Genomic DNA, 19,501 nt, shown 5'->3' with positions numbered 1-19,501 from the left:
TGTGCTTTAATTTTGTGGGCAGAGGGGTGAGGACGGGTCTGTGGGAAGATAGAGTTTCTACTTCCTTGTATTACATAGCTGCGCACGCACACACACACACACACACACACACACTTTCCTTAAACACATAGTGTAGCTGTTCAACACTCAGGTGAAGCACTGAATGAACATTTTCTGCCTGGGCTCCATGAATGTTTAAAGCTCCAGAGGCTCAGAGCTCATTATTGCCTCATTACACACAATGCAGAGACACCAGGCCAGCAGGAAGCAGCTGTGCCACCCACCCACCCCCCGCCTCCTCCTCCTCCTCCTCCCCCTCCTCCTCCTCCACCTGAGCCTCTCTGGACCAAGCTGTTGTACTTACAGTTAGTATATCAGTCAGATGTACACCTGAGCTCCACTATGGGAGAACTTCTGGGGAGCTAAATCTGCCATCCTGAGCTATGTGTGTCTGAGAAGACTTCTGGACTGCAGGTTATACTCGTCTGGATTTCTCAGGTTCATCACACGCGACTAATCCAGTCATGACTCACATGGCTTTGGAAGTAAAGGAGGTAATGATGTGGCTGCAGTTGTTATTTTACTTCAAGCCTCTTTGTAGCCTTTCATGTAGCATCTTTCCAACCATGAGCTTATAGGAACAGAGGTCAGCTGGTAGGCATTGTAGTAGGTGGATATCAAAATGGAGCAAAAAGGAGTGTGAAGATTGGATTTACATCCGCCAAATGGCCAGAAACACAACTCAGGGTGAGTCCAAATAACTGAATCAGGGAGCAGCATGGCTCAGGAGCAAGAGCAACTACCGAGTAATTGAAGAGTCACTGGTTCAATCCCTGCGTCCTCCAGAGACCGTGCCCTCAAGCAAGGTAATTGCTCCTCATGAGTAGGTTAGCACCTTGCATGGCAGCGTCCACCATCAGCTTGTGAATGGATGAAAGAGGCAACATCAAAAATCCCTTTTAGTGCCAACAAAAGGTAGAAAAGTGCAACACAGGAATGGATGTACTTCCCATGGAGTTCCGTGACAGTCAGCCATCTCTTGACACTTGTTGATAACTTTAGTTGGGATTTGGCGCTTTTCAAATGAAACTGACTTGACTTGTCTAGCCCCCTAGATGCGTGTTGCCCTGGGCGATGTGTGTTGTCAGTCAGTGGCCCATGAGGAGAGCAGTGCGATCTCTTCCACTATGTGGCTGTGTAACAGGATCCGGCACCATACAGCACAGACAGGAACAATGGAGCTACTTCTCGGGTGATGGTCTAGACTTTCCTCTTCCTCTGTAGACTGCTATCAAAATTTGATGTTTACTGTATTTTTTTTATTATTTAGGACTTTTGTGCGTATATGTATGTAGCCACGAAATCGATTGAATATATGTAAAATTATATTTTCTTGCCATTTTGAGATTAAACATTCTGCATACTTTCTAAAAACTGCCCACTATGAATATGCTGGGGTGTATAGATTTGAAATCAGTAATGATCAATGTGAGATGGGTACATCGGCGATGGGACCCGCGTGTCTCTCAGTCCTTCCTGATCATCCACAGGGTGCCAGTACAGGGGAGTGTCTGAGAAAAGCCTTGCTGGGTGCTGCTTCAACTGCATGTTCTCAGATTATTCCCCCCTGTGTTGCTCCTCTCTCTGCAGTTGTTTCTATTCCAAATATCGAACAAGAAAATCAAGTGTAAACCAGCTAATTTCGCTTGTTTAGCTTTTTCCTTTTTAATTCATCAAAATGTGCGAAATTAACATTTCGCAAGTTACACGAAGCAATTTCCATCTGTGTTGTTGTGATGGCTCGCAGTTCCGTAAGAGGGGAAACAAAAGTTGCACACTACAGGTTTAATGTGGCAAAATACCCTGCAAAAGTGGAAAAAAAAGAAGAGTGAAGCATGGCTTCCTCTCAAGAAACCTAATTGCGTTCTCCTGTTAACACATACTGTCTTAGAGATTTATGTCTTTTTTTTTTTTCCAAGTCTGAATTTATTACAATTTGATTAACAAATTCATGTTTTCAAATACAGCTTTGCCCGACGGTTCTGCCGTTGAAAATGTTGAACATACTTTACAGGAAACACATTCAAGCTTAAAGCCTCAATACCCCCCAGGGTAGGTAGATAAAGTCATCAAAGCATGGATCATATTTGCCGAAACTTGACCCTGTCCAAAAATCACTGTTTTACCCTGTGGGGACAAGAATTTTGTTCCCATGTGTCCATGCTGCCCCCAATTAACTGGCCTATAAGTCTGATTTGTGTCCCTGAGAGTATGACTGACCCATCCTAAACACACACACACACACTTCCTTCACTGCACCGTGGTTGACTACAGTATTGATGGTTTCCTATTGAAGGAAGTAGACTGAAATCTATCAGTGTTTCCTGTCAGAAGGCTGTCCCTTTTCCTTTAGTCAAACCAGATGCTTATTTCAGAAAAGGTACTGGGACACACACACACCATCAGGGACCATCGGGGTACGTAACTTTTCTTAAACCCAATTTATGATTGTGTGCGGATTGCGGGATGTGATTGACATTTTGCTTTTAGGTCATAAGAGCAACAGCTTGTGTTACTGATGAGTGACCTGTGAGTTTCAGTTACTCCCAATTGAGAGCCAAACTGGTCAAGCGTAATACTGGGTGGCCCTTCGTAGCGGCGTAATTAAAGTGCATCGCTGATTATGTTACCTGGCGCACTTTCACTTCAGTGTTTAAGCTAAGTTCAATGAATGTAAGCGCTTCTGATAATTATTACGATGATATCTATAGTCACACATGTCAGAAGGAGTTTAGGTGGAGCATTTGTTCTTGTCCTTGTAGCAAGCGAGATGGATGTGTCTTTCGAGAACACAAGTAGATTAGATAGTGTGGCTGAATTTAGATTTGTCATGAGCATTAAGGATATACCCAAGGCCACCATCTGCTGGGACTGGAAGTCACAGATATAGGGGCAGGCAGACAGGACATAAGTTGCCTTCTGGGAAATTAATATCCGAGGTTGCCCATGATTGTGAGAGTGTGTGTGTGTGTGTGTGTGTGTGTGTGTGTGTGTGCAACAACCTCAACAAAAACAGATAACAGGACAGAAAGGAAATGGACCAGATAGACAAATAGTCTGGTCTTGACAGAGGGCTGAAGAGTTTGCCCACAAAGTACATAAAAAATATTAGGGAGATTAAAAAACAAAACAAAACAACAAATACAACTTTGTTGTTTCCTTGTCATGCCACTGATGTGTTGCGGTTCTGGCTCAGAGCCTGGAGGAGCGCTGCAACCGGATCCTGAAAAATATGGAGGCCTCCCTGACAGCGCGGGATCGTGTGGGCATCCAGGATTTTGTTCTCTTGGACGCCTACACGAGTGAAAGTGCTTTCCTGGACAACCTGAGAAAACGCTTCCACGAGAACCTGATTTACGTGAGTCATTTTGAATAACCAAGGTTTCACGCTTATTAAACTTCACGCCATTGACCTTCAACCTGACGACGTCCTAATGCGTCTTTCCCTTCTGCTGAATCCGGCTCCTCGTGTTGCTGAAACAGCAGCTCTTGTTCTTTTCATTTGCAGAGTTAGCACTCTAAAGGTCACCGCTGTCCGTGAGGTCATGACAAGTGATTAACCAAACTTATTGCTTTTGATAAGGACAACATTACTTATCAGTGGAATTAAAACATGGACACCACGCTGCCGGAAGCCTTTTGTGAACGCCTTCTTTTAATACCTTTTAATCAAGAGGTGGCGACCATGACCTCAGTGTCCTGTCTCTCTCTGCAGACCTACATTGGGACTCTCCTGGTGTCAGTCAACCCTTACAAAGAGTTGGACATCTACAGCAAGAAGCAGATGGATACCTACATGGGTGTCAACTTCTTTGAACTTCCACCTCATATGTAAGAATATTAAAGCTAAACTTCACCTTAAAACTGTTCCTCGACTTCTAGCTAGATGTGGATCTAGATCCAGATCTAGATCCACATCTGTGTACAACACTTCCAGTTCAGCGCTACTGTGGTTAGTTGTTTTTTTTTCTAAAAAAAAAATTATCAAAGTGTGGACTATTGAGCGTAAATAAAGAAAACATGGAGAAAGAAGTGTTCATACATGTACAATTTTGGGAAGTTTTGCTGTTGTAGCTGTTGCTAGATTACATTGGTCGTCATTTGTTCGAACTTTACTGATTCTGGAATCAGAAAGAAGTAATGTGGGAGAGGGGGAAAAACATCTTCATGAGCTCAAAACAACTATTTGTAAGTACTTTGAAGGATAAATACCCTCTTGGGTGAAGTATAGCTACATTTAGAAACTAAATACAGATGCCAAAAAAATGATCTCATGCCAAAATCCAAACTCTAAAAGTGGACTAAATGTGTCCTATCACTGTACTTTCAGTTATGCGCTGGCAGACAATGTCTTCCGCACCATGCTGTCTGAGTTCAACAACCACTTCATCCTGATCTCAGGGGAGAGTGGGGCCGGCAAAACCGAGGCCTCCAAGAAAATCCTGCATTTCTACGCTGTCAGCTGTCCAAGTACCAAACTCCTGAATAACGTCAGAGATCGACTGCTTCTCTCTAATCCTGTACTTGAGGTCGGTGAGTTGTGGATCTTTAAGGCTGTTTTAAAATTTTTCTGCTCACCTTTTTGCTCTACATCACCCAGGCTTTTGGAAATGCCAAAACTTTGAAGAATGACAACTCGAGCCGCTTTGGGAAGTACATGGATATCCAGTTCGATCACCAGGTGGGTTGAGATAACCTCAGTGCACATTGCAGTTTCAGGATGAAGTTATGGATTACCTCCCTCCCTCAGGGTGGTGCAGTTGGGGGCCATATCCTCAGCTACCTGCTGGAGAAGTCCCGTGTGGTCCATCAGAACCACGGTGAGAGGAACTTTCACATCTTCTACCAGCTGGTGGAGGGCGGAGAGGAAGACCTGCTCCGCTGGCTGGGCCTGGAGAGGAACTGCCAGCACTACAGATACCTGGTGCAGGTCTGTGATGAACAACTCAATCAGCTCCAAATAAAAGATCAGACCTCTAATTTTTGTCTCCTGCAGGGGGATTGTGCCAAAGTTAGCTCTATTAACGATAAAAGTGACTGGAGGACTGTTCGGAAAGCCCTCTCGGTCATAGAGTTCAGTGAGAGTGATACTGAGGTGAGATGATACACAATGAGAACACATGTAAAATCATGAGTGGTACATATTTCTTGTGATGAAGTCTTTATTTCTCTCTCTCTTTTTTTTTTTTATAATGCAGCACCTATTTGGCATTATTGCTAGTGTGCTCCACTTGGGAAATATCAAGTTTGAAGCGGATGCTCGAGGATATGCCAGTCTCAACAGCAACCAGGAGATGCACTGGGTGTCAAAGGTGAGAAGCAAACAAGCACAGGCGGGTTTGCACTCTCGGTAGAAGGCAGTTACACGTCTTGCTTGTGCTTTCAGTTGCTGGGGATCCCCGCTCAGGTGCTACAAAAGGGCTTAACCCACAGGAAGATTGAAGCCAAAACAGAGGAGGTGACTGGGTTTAGCTTCACTGATGATATAAATCAAATCATTTACATTGGTTTTTATCATCTAACCACTTCTGATGTCAAAGGTGTTCAGTCCCTTCTCTGTGGATCACGCTGTTTATGCCAGGGACGCTCTTGCCAAAGCCATCTATGGACGCACTTTCAGCTGGCTGGTCAACAAGATCAACGAATCATTAGCTAACAAGGTGAACATAGATGCATCGAAAACTCCTGTTCTACGCATAGCAGGAGATTTTAGTGAGTCTGATGTATTTATTTTCTGACAGATATCTAATTCTGGAAACAGCACATCTGGCTTTTTTATGTCTTTGAACATCTTTTCTCTCTGGATACCTGAGATTACTCTTGGTAATTTTGCAGTAGGATGTCCAATCAAGCACTAAATCTTGAAATCATGTGCAGGATTCCTCCAGGAAGACGGTCATCGGTCTATTGGACATCTATGGGTTTGAAGTCTTTAATGTGAACAGGTGAGAACATGAATTCTACGCAAAATATAAATATTACAATTTTTTTCAAGTCAGTTGTTTAATCAGTTTTAACAGCAGGTTAAATGTTTTTTTGTTTGTTTTTTTTTGCGATGAACTCTTGAACGGCAACACATTGCGACACTTTTTATTCATTTTAGCTTCGAGCAGTTTTGCATCAACTACTGCAACGAGAGGCTGCAGCAGCTTTTCATCCAGCTGACCCTGAAATCAGAGCAAGAGGAATACGAGATGGAGGGGATAGAAGTAACGAACACTCTGACAGACTCACAGTAGTACTATGATGTAGAAACCCACTCTTGATGTAGTGTATTGATACCATTGCCCCTGCAGTGGGAACCAGTGCCATACTTCAATAACAAGATCATCTGTGACCTGGTGGAGGAGAAACACAGAGGAATCATCTCATTATTGGTGAAGACAGACAGAATAAGAATCCTCGAAAAGTCAAACGTGGCTGAATTAACGATACCTGTTCCCTCCTACAGGACGAGGAGTGTTTACGTCCTGGAGAGGCCACGGATCTCACTCTGCTGGAAAAGATGGAGGAAAAGATAGGGGGTCATCCTCATTTTGTTACGTAAGTGGAAGCGCTGAGCAGACATGACATACCTGCAAGTATCAACCCACCTCTCAAATACAGACACGGACACTAACCTGCACTGATGTCCCCTCTCCAAGACACAAACTTGCTGATCAAAGGACGAGAAAAACCCTGGACAGAGGAGATTTCCGCCTCCTGCACTACGCTGGAGAGGTTACATACTGCATAGTGGGTGAGCAATAACCTCCTCTCTGAAATATTATCTTTAATTTTCCTATTATATTAGTAGTATTATTGCCTTACTTTGTCATTTTATTGAGATTAGACAATTATACAACAGTATAACTGTACTCAACGCTCATCGGAACCCAAAATAAAACAAAAACAAAATTCTAAAGGCTGTAAATGTGGTTATACATTCTTCTCAACTTTCAGGTTTTCTGGACAAAAACAATGATCTGCTGTATCGGAATGGGAAAGAGGTCACTTTATTTTATTCATATACAGTATATTGGATGATCCTTCCTTAATAATAATCCATATTGACCCTCATCCATGAAATGTTGTGCACAAATGTGTTCTTACATACTATCGGGACTTTTAAAATTCACAATTTAGTTTTACAGAAAGGAAGCAAAGCCTGATGGGTATTTGTGACATTTATTGTAAATGAACATCATTCAGGCTTGAAAACAATTTGGATATTACAAGGGTTACACAATGGATGTCAGGAGTAACAAATAACCATCAGGCTTTACTTCCTGTCTGAAAGACTAAATTGAGGGCTTAAATCACCCTGTAGACCATAGGAACATACATGAATTAGGGCCAATAAGAATTATTCTTACCAAAACAATCCAACAACTTGACTAAATGTTTGTCAGATCCTAATATTTTCTAGGTTATCTTGACAGTTATGCTCCTCTTGCTGTGTTAAAGGTCATGCAACAGTCCAAAAATGCTATTATCAAACACTGTTTCCCTCTGACTGAACCAGACAGCAAGAGAAGACCTGAAACTGTAAGTTTGACAAAATTATTCATTTGACAGTGCTGAAAGACGCACTTATTTCATTATTCACAAAACTACAACAAACTCTGAGTACTCGTATTGCTGCCGTTGTTTCCTCAGGTGGTGACTCAGTTTAAGAGCAGTCTGGTGGGTTTGACCGGGATCTTAATGTCCAAAGAGCCTTGGTACGTCCGCTGCATCAAACCCAACGAGGCCAAACAGCCAGGTGAGGCCTACAGCTTTGGCCAAATACTGAGCTTCACGGGATTTACTAACAGTGGGGAAAATGCTACAGTACATTTTCGGCGCATTAACAGAATTGGTGGTGTTATTGTGCCCCCTGAAGGACGCTTTGATGAAGTGCTGGTGAGACATCAGGTGAAGTACCTGGGACTGATGGAGCACCTGAGGGTCAGACGTGCTGGATTTGCTTACCGCCGCAAATATGAGATCTTCCTCCAGAGGTTCTTTGATGTTCCTGAATTCCTGATTTCGTGTTTGTCTTTCACTGCTGTGGTATGAACTGTTCTTCCCTGCTCAGGTATAAGCCTCTATGTCCAGACACATGGCCCAACTGGAGAGGTACCGCAGCAGAGGGTGTGCAACGCCTGATCAAACATCTGGGCTACAAACCTGATGAGTACAAGATGGGCAGGTATGACTGCCGATGATGATGATGATGTAATAAAACCACTTCCAGTCTCATTGTTTCTGTCCGTCTCTCAAGAACAAAAATATTTATCCGCCACCCGAGAACTCTGTTTGCAACAGAAGATGCCTTTCAAGTCTGCAAGCACAAGCTAGGTGACTCGTGGCTCCGTTATAATCAGTTGAAGTTTCTAAACGAGACGACGAAGATTAAATATTTCATTGTCGTTGTTGCAGCCACGAGGATTCAGGCCAAGTACAAAGGCTACAGAGTGAAAGAAGGCTACCAGAAACAGAAAGAGGCTGGTTAGTCTTCAAATACACTCTAAATGCTATCTTAAAATAACTTTCTCTAAAAAAAAAGTTGTTTTTTTTGTAGCCACCAAGATTGAGAACTGCTGGAGAGGCCTGATGGCTAGAAAGGAGCGAGAAAAGAGGGAGTGGGCCGTCAAGGTCATCAAGAGGTAAGTTAGGACAATGCTGGGTTGGATGGTCTAATAGGAGTATGGAAATAATGGCTGCTTGTCTTTGGATCTGTAGGTTCATTAAAGGTTTCATGACCAGGAATCAGCCGGCCTGCACTGACAACAGAGAGTACCTGGCCTACGTGAGGCACAGCTACCTCGATCGGCTGAAGGAGAACCTTCCTAAAACGGTCCTGGAGAAGGACTCCTGGCTAACTCCTCCACCCATAATGCAAGAGGTGTGTCGCGAGTGTTGATCAAACCTGAGTGAACAAGTTAGATCTTGTTGCCACTAAATGTTTTTTTTTTTTTTTTTTTGTAAAGTATAGCTAAAAACAAGATGTGTATTTTCTCTCTGGATACAAATCAGTAAAACTTTACTCCTCGACTCCTCGTAGGCGTCTGAGCTGCTGAAGAAGCTCTACGTCCGCCACATGGTCAGGAAATATGTTCAAGAAATGACTCCTCAGAGAAAAGCACTGGTATAACCGAGGCTGTAAGAACCTTCACCTGAGTCCAAAGCCAATATCCATCGTCTAATAAACATTGTCTGTTTCCAGCTTCTGTTAAAGGTACAGACCAGCTTCTTGTTCAAAGGGAAGAAAGAAAACTATCCCTTCAGCGTGTGCAGACCCTTCATGGACACCAGGATAGGCAAGACGGCAGAGAGACTCATCATGAGGTGCTGACATCATCGTATTTATTCAACAGATAGATATTTTTTATTTTATTTAGGTGCAGACGACATAAACATCAAAGTGCTTCAGATGATTCGGCATGAACACATCAAGGTAAATGCCGGAGCTGATGTAGCGTCTCCGGGCTCTTCGTCTGCTCTGACCTTGTTGTCTCTCCTGTCCTCAGTACAGTGTTCCGGTGGTCAAGTACGACAGGAACGGCTTCAAGCCTCGTCTTCGGCAGCTCATCTTCACCCAGGAGGCCACCTACCTGGTGGAGGAGGCCAAGATCAAGCAGCGGATAGATTACAGCTCCCTTAAAGGTGGAGAGTGAGAGAATTAGAGGGAATAAAGATCACTATCCACACACACACACACACACACGATTAAGCTTTAGAATTGACCTCTTAGTTGGTTTTGTTTGTTTTTATTCCAGGTGTTTCTGTTAGCAACCTGAGTGACAACTTCCTGATCCTTCATGTTACGTGTGATGACATCAAGCAAAAGGTAAGATGCCAATATTTTCTCCTCTGTAATGTTTAATGTTTGCAACTGAAACTCTTTAATTCCTTTGGTGGGAAAACTCTTCGTACAAACCTTAATAGATTTTCAATCCCTGTTCTAACCAGAAACGCATTCGACATAAAGAACGACTCATTCTCTACCTTTCCACCTGCTGTGTGACTCATAGCTCTGTTAAACTTTTACACGGTTTATCTGGGATCAAAGGCGGCACGGTGGTGCAGTGGTTAGCGCTGTCGCCTCACAGCAAAAAGGTTCCAGGTTCGAGCCCCGGCTCCATCACGGGATCTTTCTGTGTGGAGTTTGCATGTTCTCCCTGTGCCTGCGTGGGTTCTCTTTGGGTACTCCAGCTTCCTCTGACCTGTCCAGGGTGAACCCCACCTCTCGCCTGAAGGCTGCTGGGATAGGCTCCAGCCCCCCCGTGACCCTTAACAGGATAAGCAAAGAAAATGGATGGATGGAGATGTACTCCATGTAAACCATGTATGTTCCTAGCAAATGTCAACACATATGTGGGATTTGTCCGAAATATTATTAAAAGGCAATACAATTTATTTTTGAATCTTAAAAACATTGTTTGAAATTTACTTTTAATTTATGATTCATTACTGGTTTAGAAAAAAAAAAAGTATTACATTAAATCCGTCCAGTTTGAGCCTTTTCAGTTTTGGGGTGATTTTATGTATTTATCAGACAGCTGGTGAATGATGAGGGATTTAACATTCTACTGGTGACCTGAGTGTCACAGCTCGGAGTCTTGAAGTATGAATCTAAAAGCGTGTTTAGTTGTGTGTGTAGAGGGAGAACTAACTTCATTTGTTCTCTCAGGGAGATCTGGTCCTGCAGTGCGACTACTTGTTTGAAGCCTTGACTAAGCTGACTGTTATTGCCAACAAGGAGAACTGCATCAACGTGGTCCAGGGCAGGTAAAGACCCTGGCTTGCATAATCCATCATTTTAATAAAAGCCTGTAATCCTACATCTATGTGATATTAATATTCTCATGGCCAGTGTGCGGTTTGACATCCAGCCTGGCCGAGAGGGGTTTGTTGACTTCAGGAGTGGTCAGGAGTCCATGGTCTACAGGGCGAAGAACGGCCATTTGACAGTGGTAAATTCCACGAGGAAAATTAAGAGAATCTAAAAAATATTATTTGTTTGAAATGATCAAGTATTTTCTCTTTTTGTTTTTTTTCCCCTTCAGGAATCAACAAGAACCAAGACCAGATGATTTGATGTTGCTGCAGATTTCAACAGCCATGCTTAATCTGGCAAAATGTCAGCTGATGTTTATTTTTTGCATCTTGATGACAATGTTATACAGTGAAATATATGCTAATAATATGCAAGTACTGCCAATATTTTAGTCATAGATTGTGGTATATGGGGTAGTAGCCAGAATATCATCATCCTTGTGTGTATATACATCAGATTCATGCACATTTGTCATCCCTATAAAGCACTTGTAACCATTTTTAACGTCTTAGCAATATGCAGGCAATAAACAGGTGGGAAGCCACGGATGTAACAATGTTTATAAAGTAGATTAAAGCATATTAGAACGCAAGTCACGCCTCTGGTATCTTTGGGAAATCAGTTGAGATTCCAACGGTCGCTGATGAGACGCACTGAGGTGATTCCATAGACAACAGCTCCCCCTGCCGGTCCGTTGCTGCACAGCAGGCCTCCGCTTCATCTTCAAACTTAAGAGTACAGTTTGTTTGTTTGTTTGTTTTTTGCCTCCGGATGATCAATGAATTTTCACGTCAATTTACAACCCCCCCCCCCCCCCTCAATGAAGTACAGTTGAGATTGGGAATAAAGAAGTACATCAGATAATTGTATTTCCCAAGCACACGTACTGTGACTCTACTGTACTTGTGTGTACTACGAGGGAAAAATGAGCTAAAAACAAACGGTCTATCAATGCAGCGCGAAACCGGTGGTTTAATAGTTTGTTTTAGACTGAAATACAAGTGTTTGTGGGTTACCGAGCTCACGGCTGGATGAAGACATCCTGGGTCTGACCCGACGATGAGAGGGAGGGTTTGTAAGTTTGTATTTGGGAAAGTTTTTATGTTGTTTGGAGCAGTTGTTTGGGGCGCTATTAGCTTCAGGCTAACGTGGTTAGCTAGCTCTGCTGTCAGACTAGTTCAAAAAAAGAAAAAAAAAGAATCTGACATGAAGTCACCTATTTGACTTAAAGGGTAAATACACTTTTTGATTGAAGCATAAAGTAAAAACTTCTGCGCACACAACTGTGGATATCATATATTTTTTTTTTCAACTATTGTCAACTGTATTACCAGAAATGTCATAAATAATTTGATTTATTGAGTTATTACCTATGATTGTTACTTGCTGATTTACATTTTTAGTAGGAGCCAACGAGATCGATCTTAACTCTATTAAGATAATGAATACACAAACTGATCAGAGGTCGAGGTCAAAGGTTGTCATGTGAGGCAAACACAGGGACTCCTGGGCAAACACCTCTAGTTTCTGGGAGAAGACGGACGAGTCTGAAAAGGTCAGAACTCCTGCAGCACAGTTTTAAACTGAGGTAGTGACATTTATGAGTTGTTCCTTGCAGAGGCGAAGTTTTGACCTCCTCAGCAGCTCAGCAACCTCTGGTTGATGATTGAAGAGATGTTTGTAAATGGCTGTAATCAAAGGGCCAAGGTTTAGGAAGATGCTGACGACACGCACTATATATATATATATTTATACTGTAGGTTGGCCGTGGTGTGGTGAAGAGTGTGGAGCAGAAATTTTACTCCTTCACAATGGAAAGATTCACAGCCATAACATTTGTTCTTCTTTTGTGTATCTGCAGGACTTTAGGTAAGTACAGACAAACAGAAATGACAAAAAATAATAATAATCATGTTGGTTAAAAGTATTGTGAGGGAGATTACATGCAGTGTATTGTAGCTTTGGTATTTTGAGTTATACTAATGTTTACTGCTTTGTAAAGACTAAATGCAGGAGATTTCCTATTTGAAACAACAAAATCTAATTCAGATATGTTCATAATGTATGCATTACCTGTTTGAAATAGAATGAAGGCCACGGAGCACCTTTTGTTAACAGGGCAGACATGTGAAGGAAACTGTGGGAACAGATTAGACTTGTGTTCATGCCACCCAACATGCAAGTCTCTGAAGAACTGCTGCTCGGACTATCAGCAGTATTGTGTTGAGATCTTTCCCTACTCAGGGTCCATTTTAGGTGGGACAGATTTTCTCATTCTTAACGCAAATTTCAGTGAAGCTTCCCGTGTTGTATGCAGGTAAGAATATCTGTTTACATCACATTGATTATACATTAACTGCAGTTATTGCTATGTGATGAAAGAAAAATAAAAAAGGAATTTTTTATGTGTGTGTAATCCCGCTGATAAGAGAAAAACAAAAAAGTAACCTAAAGGTGCACTCGAGATTTTCTAGCTGCCTCCGAACAGCTTCTCTGGGGAATCCGAGGAGAACCTTTTTATGTAGTTGCTGTTTTGAATGTGAAGAATAACACATTTAAAGGAACATGCCAACTTTTTGGGAAACATGCATATTTTCTACCCTCCCCAGAGCGGGACAAGAAGATAGATGCATGGAGTATCTATCTTCTTGTCTGACAAATAAGCGTAGTAGTGTTGTAGTACATTATAGAAGTTTACTGACAGTTCTTTAACAATGGCAGGTTCAGCAATAAAACCAACACTGTGGGATACGTGGATAGGAACAGCAGAGGCCACTGTATCTCCCCGCTACTCTATGAAACTGGATGGATTTCTTTGCACATTTCTTCAGATAATGGAACAACGTTCAACAGAGTCGGAGCCTGGCTGTCAGGTACAATATTCTAACGTTATATTAGTAATATACCACTTTGTTAGTGAACCTGTGTTACTATATAATCTACTGTAATGTTTTAACAGTGCATACTGGCAAGTTAGATTCTCAATTCAAGGCGATGTTGGACAACTCAACAAAGTGGCAGTACTACGGTACTCCCAACGTTGGAGGTACTCTTCAAATGACCTGGAATACCTCTTTGATCCGAGCAGAGAGGGTCAACATAGAGCTCTGGGGCTACAGGGAGACCGGTGAGTATTATCACCTACTTTATGAAGGTCACATGACTGTTAACTGGGCTAAACACTGAATTCTAAATTCTTCCCTGCAGGCCAGCCTTATTCAGAGCACTGGCAGGCTGACTGGGAGTATCTGTACTCACTTGCAAACGATCAGCCAAACAATGGCTCCTTTAGCTTCTTGCCAAAACCAGCCCCTAAATTTTCAGACTGGGAGCTTGGTTCGGTTCGTGTCAGCCCCAGCACCAACCCTGGTGGCATTTGGTACGTGAAAACAATTCACTGTGACATAAAAATCTCATATAAATGCACAGTTCAGGAATGTAAAGATTTAGTTAACTGCTACATTTGTCATATGTTTGGGTTAGGAATGTCCAGGCTGCATGGACAGAAGATCATGCTCTGGCCTGGCACTTGGAGGAGAGCTTCAGGGAGAACTCAGCAGCTTGGGCTCTGGAGAAATGTTTAGCATGGGATGAGCTGGAAAATCAGCTGCCCAACTTCCTCAGTGAGATCATTGACTGCCCCTGCACTCTGGCTCAAGCCCGAGCAGACACAGGACGCTTTCATGTAAGAGCAAACAAAGTTTGCTAAAAACAGCCTTGATAGGGAAAAAGTTATTAGAAATAGAGCAAAACTCTGCTTAGCCTATATAAAGTATCATGACATGCACTTTTTGGCTGTTTGGTGACAGAATTTTTGTCTTTCTCCACAGACGGATTATGGCTGTGATATTGAGAAAGGGAGTGTGTGCACCTACCATCCCGGGAGTGTCCACTGTGTGAGGGCCATACAAGCCAGGTGAGTTCTGAACTACCTCTGTAAGCACTGGGACACGACGAAATATCCAAACTTTGAAACATGCACTGATGTCATTTGCGCAGGTAGTCATGAAACTGAACGGTTGTGTAGATTTTATATCAACGTTTGAGTTTTAGAGTGTAACAAAACAACCTTTTAGATCAACGTAGAAATAACCTCATTGCCTTTTGTGCCTATATTGCACATAGGGGCCTTTTGACTGTCTGTTGTTATCTATTCTCTTATCTATAAGTTCAATTTAATGGCGACACTACCTGGTTGTAGTAAATACTCTCTCTGCACTCGTGTGAGTTAGTACATAACATGGTTAATGTGAGTCCAAGTGTTCATCAGCTGCATGTTTACTTATTAATAGAGCTCTCTTTTGAGACAAAGGCTGCTCTGCAAAAATTAGGCTTGCCTGAATCAGCAAACTTATCTTTACGAGTTTTGTTTTTCTAAAAGTAACTGCGTAATGATTTTATTTGTTTTTAAAAAACTTGGTAAATTTGCACTGTTTCTCCTGACAAAGTTCTGTGAATGTATCACCAGTCCTAAGTATGCAGCAGGGCAGCAGTGTTGCTATGACAGCACTGGCGCTCAGGTCTTGACTGCAGACTCGATCGGGGGGAGCACTCCGGACCGAGCCCATGACTGGGGCTCACCTCCATTCAGGAAACCCCCTCGAGTCCCTGGACAGTCCCACTGGGTCTATGACGTGCTCAGCTTCTACTACTGCTGCCTGTGGTCAGACAACTGCCACTACTACTTCAAACACCGGCCCTCCAGTGACTGCAGGCGCTACCAGTCCCCCAGCTCAGGTGGGTCAGCTATTCTATACAGGTATGTGTGTTGTGTATGACTAATTCTACAGGTCACGTTTATTTGTTTATTTCCATGTAGCTGTGGTGTTTGGAGATCCACACTTCATAACGTTTGACGGTGTCAGCTACTCCTTCAATGGCAAAGGGGAGTACAGTTTAGTGACGTCAGCAGAGAAACAACTGACCGTCCAAGGTAGGACGGAGCCTGTGAACGGTGAGTGTCTCTGTCACGGAATTAAGCTCAATCATCCTGCTGCAGCGGTAAAACTATAAAGCTACAATCGGTTCAAACAACCCAAAAATAAGAAAAAATTGCAATCACAATATCACAGATTTGTGTCTCAATTACTGAAATGTGTATTGAAACAAAAAGAAAGGTGCCTTGAAACTTCAACAACAACAACCGCAACAAATTATCAGCAGGATTTTAGTTTTTGTTTCTAAACACAAACAAAAGCCTGAAGTATTCAGTCGTGTTTTTTTTTTTTGGTGTACTGACATACATGAACCCCAGTATGTCATTGATTTTATTCTTTTACAGGAACCGCAATAAAGGCAACAAAGTTGTCATCTGTGGCCATGAGAGAAGCCTCCTCTGATGTGGTGGAGGTGCGGCTGGTCAGTGGTCACAATGGCCTGGAGGTACTTCGCAATCAAAAACCTCTTTCCTTTACTGAGCAGAGCTGGATGGACCTGCAAGGTGAAATGTTACTTTATACCTTATTACTTATTAATTCATTCATTCAAGTGTTTATATAGTTCCCCCATCAGCCATATTAAGAGGCCAACCGAATGTTTTCAGGGTCTTCAAAGCAACTTATTGTTTTCATCCTGTTAAAATTGCCTTTATCTTCACTAAACCTGTCTTGTAGGTGTGTTTGTGTTTTCTCCGACCTCTACCAATGTGACGGTGATGTTCCCCAGTGGAGCTGGTGTGGAGGTGCGACTGAGAGAGGGAACCATGACAACTACCGTGCTCCTGCCAGAGGAATTCAAAAACTCTACACTGGGATTGTTTGGAAGAATGAATGGTGACGCCAGCAATGATCTCGTTCACAGCAACGGCCAACCGGTGGTGAATAACAGTAATCCAGAAGAGCTGTTCAGCTTTGGAGCGAGCTGTAAGAATTTAGACTTTAGTCGGTGTTTTTCAAAATTCACGTGCAGTTTTCTTCAACTTTTCCTTTAGAAAAAAACTTGATCTATAGATGCTATTGTGGTGTTGAAAACCAGCAGTGCCTGATACTCACACTCCTAACAAATAGGGGGCAGCAGAGTGCCAGATAATTTCGATATCCATCCTATTGTAGGAACAAGAAAAGATTCAGCTCTAATTTTGTGTTTCTTCTTCCGTACAGGGGCTATAGCCAACATATCTGCCTTGTTCACCTATGATTCCAAATATCTGCTGGACACATATTTTGACTCTCCCAGACACGATCACAGTTTTATTCCAGTGTTTTCTGCTCCGGAGCATCCAGACGATCCACTTAACAGTCAGGCGTCAGAGATTTGCTCTGGAGAGGGTTCTCGCTTCTGCAGGTAGGAGAGGAAAGATGCAAGTAATGATCAGATGATAGAATATCATCAGATCTACCATCAAACTGGTCTTTTGAAATGTTGGCCACGCCTCAGTAAGAAACCAGTGAAAATCCCTCTGGTGCTGCAGGTATGACATCCTGGTAGGTCGTAGTCCAAGCCTGGGAAACGCAACCCGAGTGTCTTTCCAGAGTCACATTTCTCTTGTGGAGGATCTGAAGCCAGGTGAGAGGATTTAACATTCTCATTTGTTTATCAGATATTACACATAGCTTTATAGCCCTTACACTCTGCAGTGATATCCTGTGGCTGGCTTGCACCGCCGACTAATGGGAAGAAGGAGGGGACCACCTATCTACGAGGGGCTAAGGTGAGACTCTCCTGTGACGATGGCTACTCCATCGAAGGATCAGAGGAACGTACCTGCCTGGAGAACGGACGATGGTCTGGAGAAGACACAACCTGCGTGGCTTACAGTAAATTACAGATTCAGTCAGTTCTGTCTGAAGATCAGTATCAGAGTATTCGTTTATTTATTTTTTTTAAATACGCACGTTTATTTGATCCAGTGACTCGACTGTCATGTAGCTGTTAAAATACATGAACAACAATGACAGGCAATACAAGACAGACACCTTTGTGCTATAAGCTGTGTGCTACTGCCCTTAAATCCCCTGAGCGTATCTTTTTTTTCTTCACCACAGAACTTCACACATTTTAACATATTAGTCAGTGTGGAAATTGTTACGCTGCCTGCAGCCTGTAATCAATCTCTGTTCTCAGTTTGATCTCCGGTGAAAGTCCTGAACTTCTTGTTTAAAAACATTATTGTCATATTTCAGGTTACGTAGGAATGGTGGCTGGTTCAGTCATCGGAGCTGTAACACTGGTTGTAATTCTAACAACAATCATACTCCACAACAAAAAACAGAAAAGGTACAGTATGATCCCATAATACCATTTTGAAATAATTCACATAAAATCGACTGCGTTGATGTTTCCCTGATTCTATTTGGACATCATTTTTTTATTTACGATTGCAGGAAAACTACTAGGTTTGGAGTGACAACAAGTGAGGCCCTCTAACCTGGATTCTGCACATCTTCATGCATAAAAAATGGGGAAAAAAGATGGAAATGGCGTTCATCATCCATGTAAACCAAACATCCTTTGAGTTAAAGGAGGTCTTTTTGTACCCATACCAAAATATGCCATCTTATTCTGGTTATTAACCTTGTAAACAGACCTGCCAGAGTAAAATTCTGCATATATAGCAATTTGGACAAAGGTCCCTGCACTGTTAAAGAATAACCTAATGATTGTTGCACTGAATTCTGGGCTTTACAGTTTTTGTAAAGTTAAAAAAAAAATTTTTTCATTGAACAGTACCGTTGAACTGTAACTGTTAAATCTTGTGTCGCTGGTGGAACATGAATGAACACTCGAACGTTAGTGTGAAACTAGTGAGCTTTTGTATTGTTACAACATACACGTAAATCAACCATTAAGTAATATTTTACTGTGTATGTGTTGTTCATTCTTGGATATTTTCATGTTTTATTGTTTTTAATTAAAGTTATACTTAACCCCAAAAGGGATCATTTGTTTTGTTTTCCCATTTATGCGTAAACCGATCACACATACGCTGCTGCGTGTAACCAGACCTGTGGTTTACCTCTTAGTTTCTAGCTCAGGTGTTTGTGAAGTATTGTGCAAACAACCAGATAAAGAAAACCCGGATCATACCGGATGATGCGTTTGAGAGTTTACGCAAAAATTTTTCGTTTAATTTTTGCGGTTGTTAATCTTCGGTCTCCATTAGCCTCCAGCAAAAAAGTAGGACGCTAACGTTGTCTGAATTCCGCATTCACCAAGAAATCACACATTAGGGGGAAATTAATTCATGAATTCAAGACATCTACTTGTGAGTTGCGATAAACAAGTAATACTTTATTCAGTGAAGTATTACGTTAATTTCTTGTTGAATGAACAGAGGTCTCAAATTTAAACGACCTGTTGAACTCACACTGCACCCAGCGGCTTCATGATGCCTTTTGAGGTCACGCTGGCTGCTGTTTTGATTTCAGATGTTACGTATAACGCTGTACTGTAGAAGTACCAAATATTAGCGGAACAGGAACTTTACAAACAGCTGAGATGCATCGGTCAGACTGATTCCACCTGTTGACAGCTTTTCATACTGCATAACTGCACTGTACTATACTCATTAACCTCTATTATTCTTATCAGAAAAAGGAAATAATGTTATTTACTACTGTTATAAACTGACCTTGCAATACCGCCACTTGGTTATTTATGTATTGATTTACGTTGGATATTATTTGGTGATTATTCCTA

At 42.1% G+C, this 19,501-nt stretch overlaps 2 protein-coding genes and 1 long non-coding RNA gene across 12 annotated transcripts in view; 2 read left to right on the top strand and 1 right to left on the bottom strand.

Annotated features, from left to right (window-relative positions):
- Window positions 1–11,449, top strand: part of myo1hb (myosin IHb) — a 16,548-nt gene extending 5,099 nt beyond the window's left edge. Inside the window, exons 3-33 of one of the 2 annotated variants that reach the window (XM_086186444.1) lie at window positions 3,257–3,418; window positions 3,776–3,891; window positions 4,391–4,589; window positions 4,661–4,741; window positions 4,811–4,990; window positions 5,057–5,155; window positions 5,259–5,372; window positions 5,447–5,518; window positions 5,601–5,720; window positions 5,938–6,005; window positions 6,164–6,269; window positions 6,357–6,437; window positions 6,512–6,603; window positions 6,705–6,799; window positions 7,003–7,049; window positions 7,507–7,587; window positions 7,699–7,804; window positions 7,925–8,042; window positions 8,120–8,233; window positions 8,306–8,382; window positions 8,464–8,532; window positions 8,606–8,690; window positions 8,767–8,929; window positions 9,089–9,172; window positions 9,251–9,344; window positions 9,426–9,481; window positions 9,555–9,690; window positions 9,804–9,874; window positions 10,718–10,815; window positions 10,901–11,000; window positions 11,094–11,449. In XM_086186444.1, coding sequence (XP_086042570.1) covers window positions 3,257–3,418; window positions 3,776–3,891; window positions 4,391–4,589; window positions 4,661–4,741; window positions 4,811–4,990; window positions 5,057–5,155; window positions 5,259–5,372; window positions 5,447–5,518; window positions 5,601–5,720; window positions 5,938–6,005; window positions 6,164–6,269; window positions 6,357–6,437; window positions 6,512–6,603; window positions 6,705–6,799; window positions 7,003–7,049; window positions 7,507–7,587; window positions 7,699–7,804; window positions 7,925–8,042; window positions 8,120–8,233; window positions 8,306–8,382; window positions 8,464–8,532; window positions 8,606–8,690; window positions 8,767–8,929; window positions 9,089–9,172; window positions 9,251–9,344; window positions 9,426–9,481; window positions 9,555–9,690; window positions 9,804–9,874; window positions 10,718–10,815; window positions 10,901–11,000; window positions 11,094–11,120 — 3,111 coding nt within the window. In that variant the 3' untranslated portion in view covers window positions 11,121–11,449. Of the gene's footprint in view, window positions 1–3,256; window positions 3,419–3,775; window positions 3,892–4,390; window positions 4,590–4,660; window positions 4,742–4,810; window positions 5,156–5,258; window positions 5,373–5,446; window positions 5,519–5,600; window positions 5,721–5,937; window positions 6,006–6,163; window positions 6,270–6,356; window positions 6,438–6,511; window positions 6,604–6,704; window positions 6,800–7,002; window positions 7,050–7,506; window positions 7,588–7,698; window positions 7,805–7,924; window positions 8,043–8,119; window positions 8,234–8,305; window positions 8,383–8,463; window positions 8,533–8,605; window positions 8,691–8,766; window positions 8,930–9,088; window positions 9,173–9,250; window positions 9,345–9,425; window positions 9,482–9,554; window positions 9,691–9,803; window positions 9,875–10,717; window positions 10,816–10,900; window positions 11,001–11,093 lie in introns of both variants that reach the window. The other variant, XM_086186443.1, reaches the window with a different exon arrangement.
- LOC147244008 (uncharacterized) lies at window positions 9,327–12,041 on the bottom strand. Its single transcript, XR_015110286.1, has 3 exons — window positions 11,881–12,041; window positions 10,135–10,316; window positions 9,327–9,683 (listed from the first exon to the last, which is right to left on the bottom strand). It is a non-coding gene; the product is annotated as an uncharacterized LOC147244008 (long non-coding RNA).
- susd2 (sushi domain containing 2) lies at window positions 11,670–18,728 on the top strand. 9 transcript variants are annotated; one of them, XM_086186451.1, is made up of 18 exons: window positions 11,676–11,939; window positions 12,303–12,419; window positions 12,625–12,733; window positions 12,983–13,181; window positions 13,586–13,737; window positions 13,824–13,991; window positions 14,072–14,243; window positions 14,348–14,549; window positions 14,695–14,780; window positions 15,333–15,601; window positions 15,684–15,818; window positions 16,146–16,304; window positions 16,477–16,725; window positions 16,963–17,146; window positions 17,274–17,368; window positions 17,440–17,619; window positions 17,986–18,079; window positions 18,187–18,728. In XM_086186451.1, exons 3-18 carry the CDS (start codon window positions 12,676–12,678, stop codon window positions 18,227–18,229), a joined length of 2,445 nt encoding a protein of 814 aa, XP_086042577.1. In that variant the 5' UTR covers window positions 11,676–11,939; window positions 12,303–12,419; window positions 12,625–12,675; the 3' UTR covers window positions 18,230–18,728. The 9 variants fall into 9 exon arrangements, 8 of the variants coding, with proteins under 8 accessions (XP_086042579.1, XP_086042572.1, XP_086042571.1 ...); XM_086186450.1 differs by having other exon boundaries at window positions 12,268–12,419; XR_015110285.1 differs by lacking the exon at window positions 12,303–12,419 and having other exon boundaries at window positions 11,671–11,935; window positions 17,440–17,513; window positions 18,187–18,220.
- Window positions 18,729–19,501: the final 773 nt, after the last annotated feature.

Source organism: Aulostomus chinensis, chromosome 19, assembly GCF_037954235.1.
Source record: "Aulostomus chinensis isolate RoL2024-O1b breed Wild chromosome 19, RoL_Achi_v1.0, whole genome shotgun sequence".
In the NCBI taxonomy this organism is placed as follows: Eukaryota; Metazoa; Chordata; class Actinopteri; order Syngnathiformes; family Aulostomidae; genus Aulostomus; species Aulostomus chinensis.
Note: the sequence above shows the minus strand (reverse complement) of the source record. Positions and strands in the feature narration are given on the sequence as shown.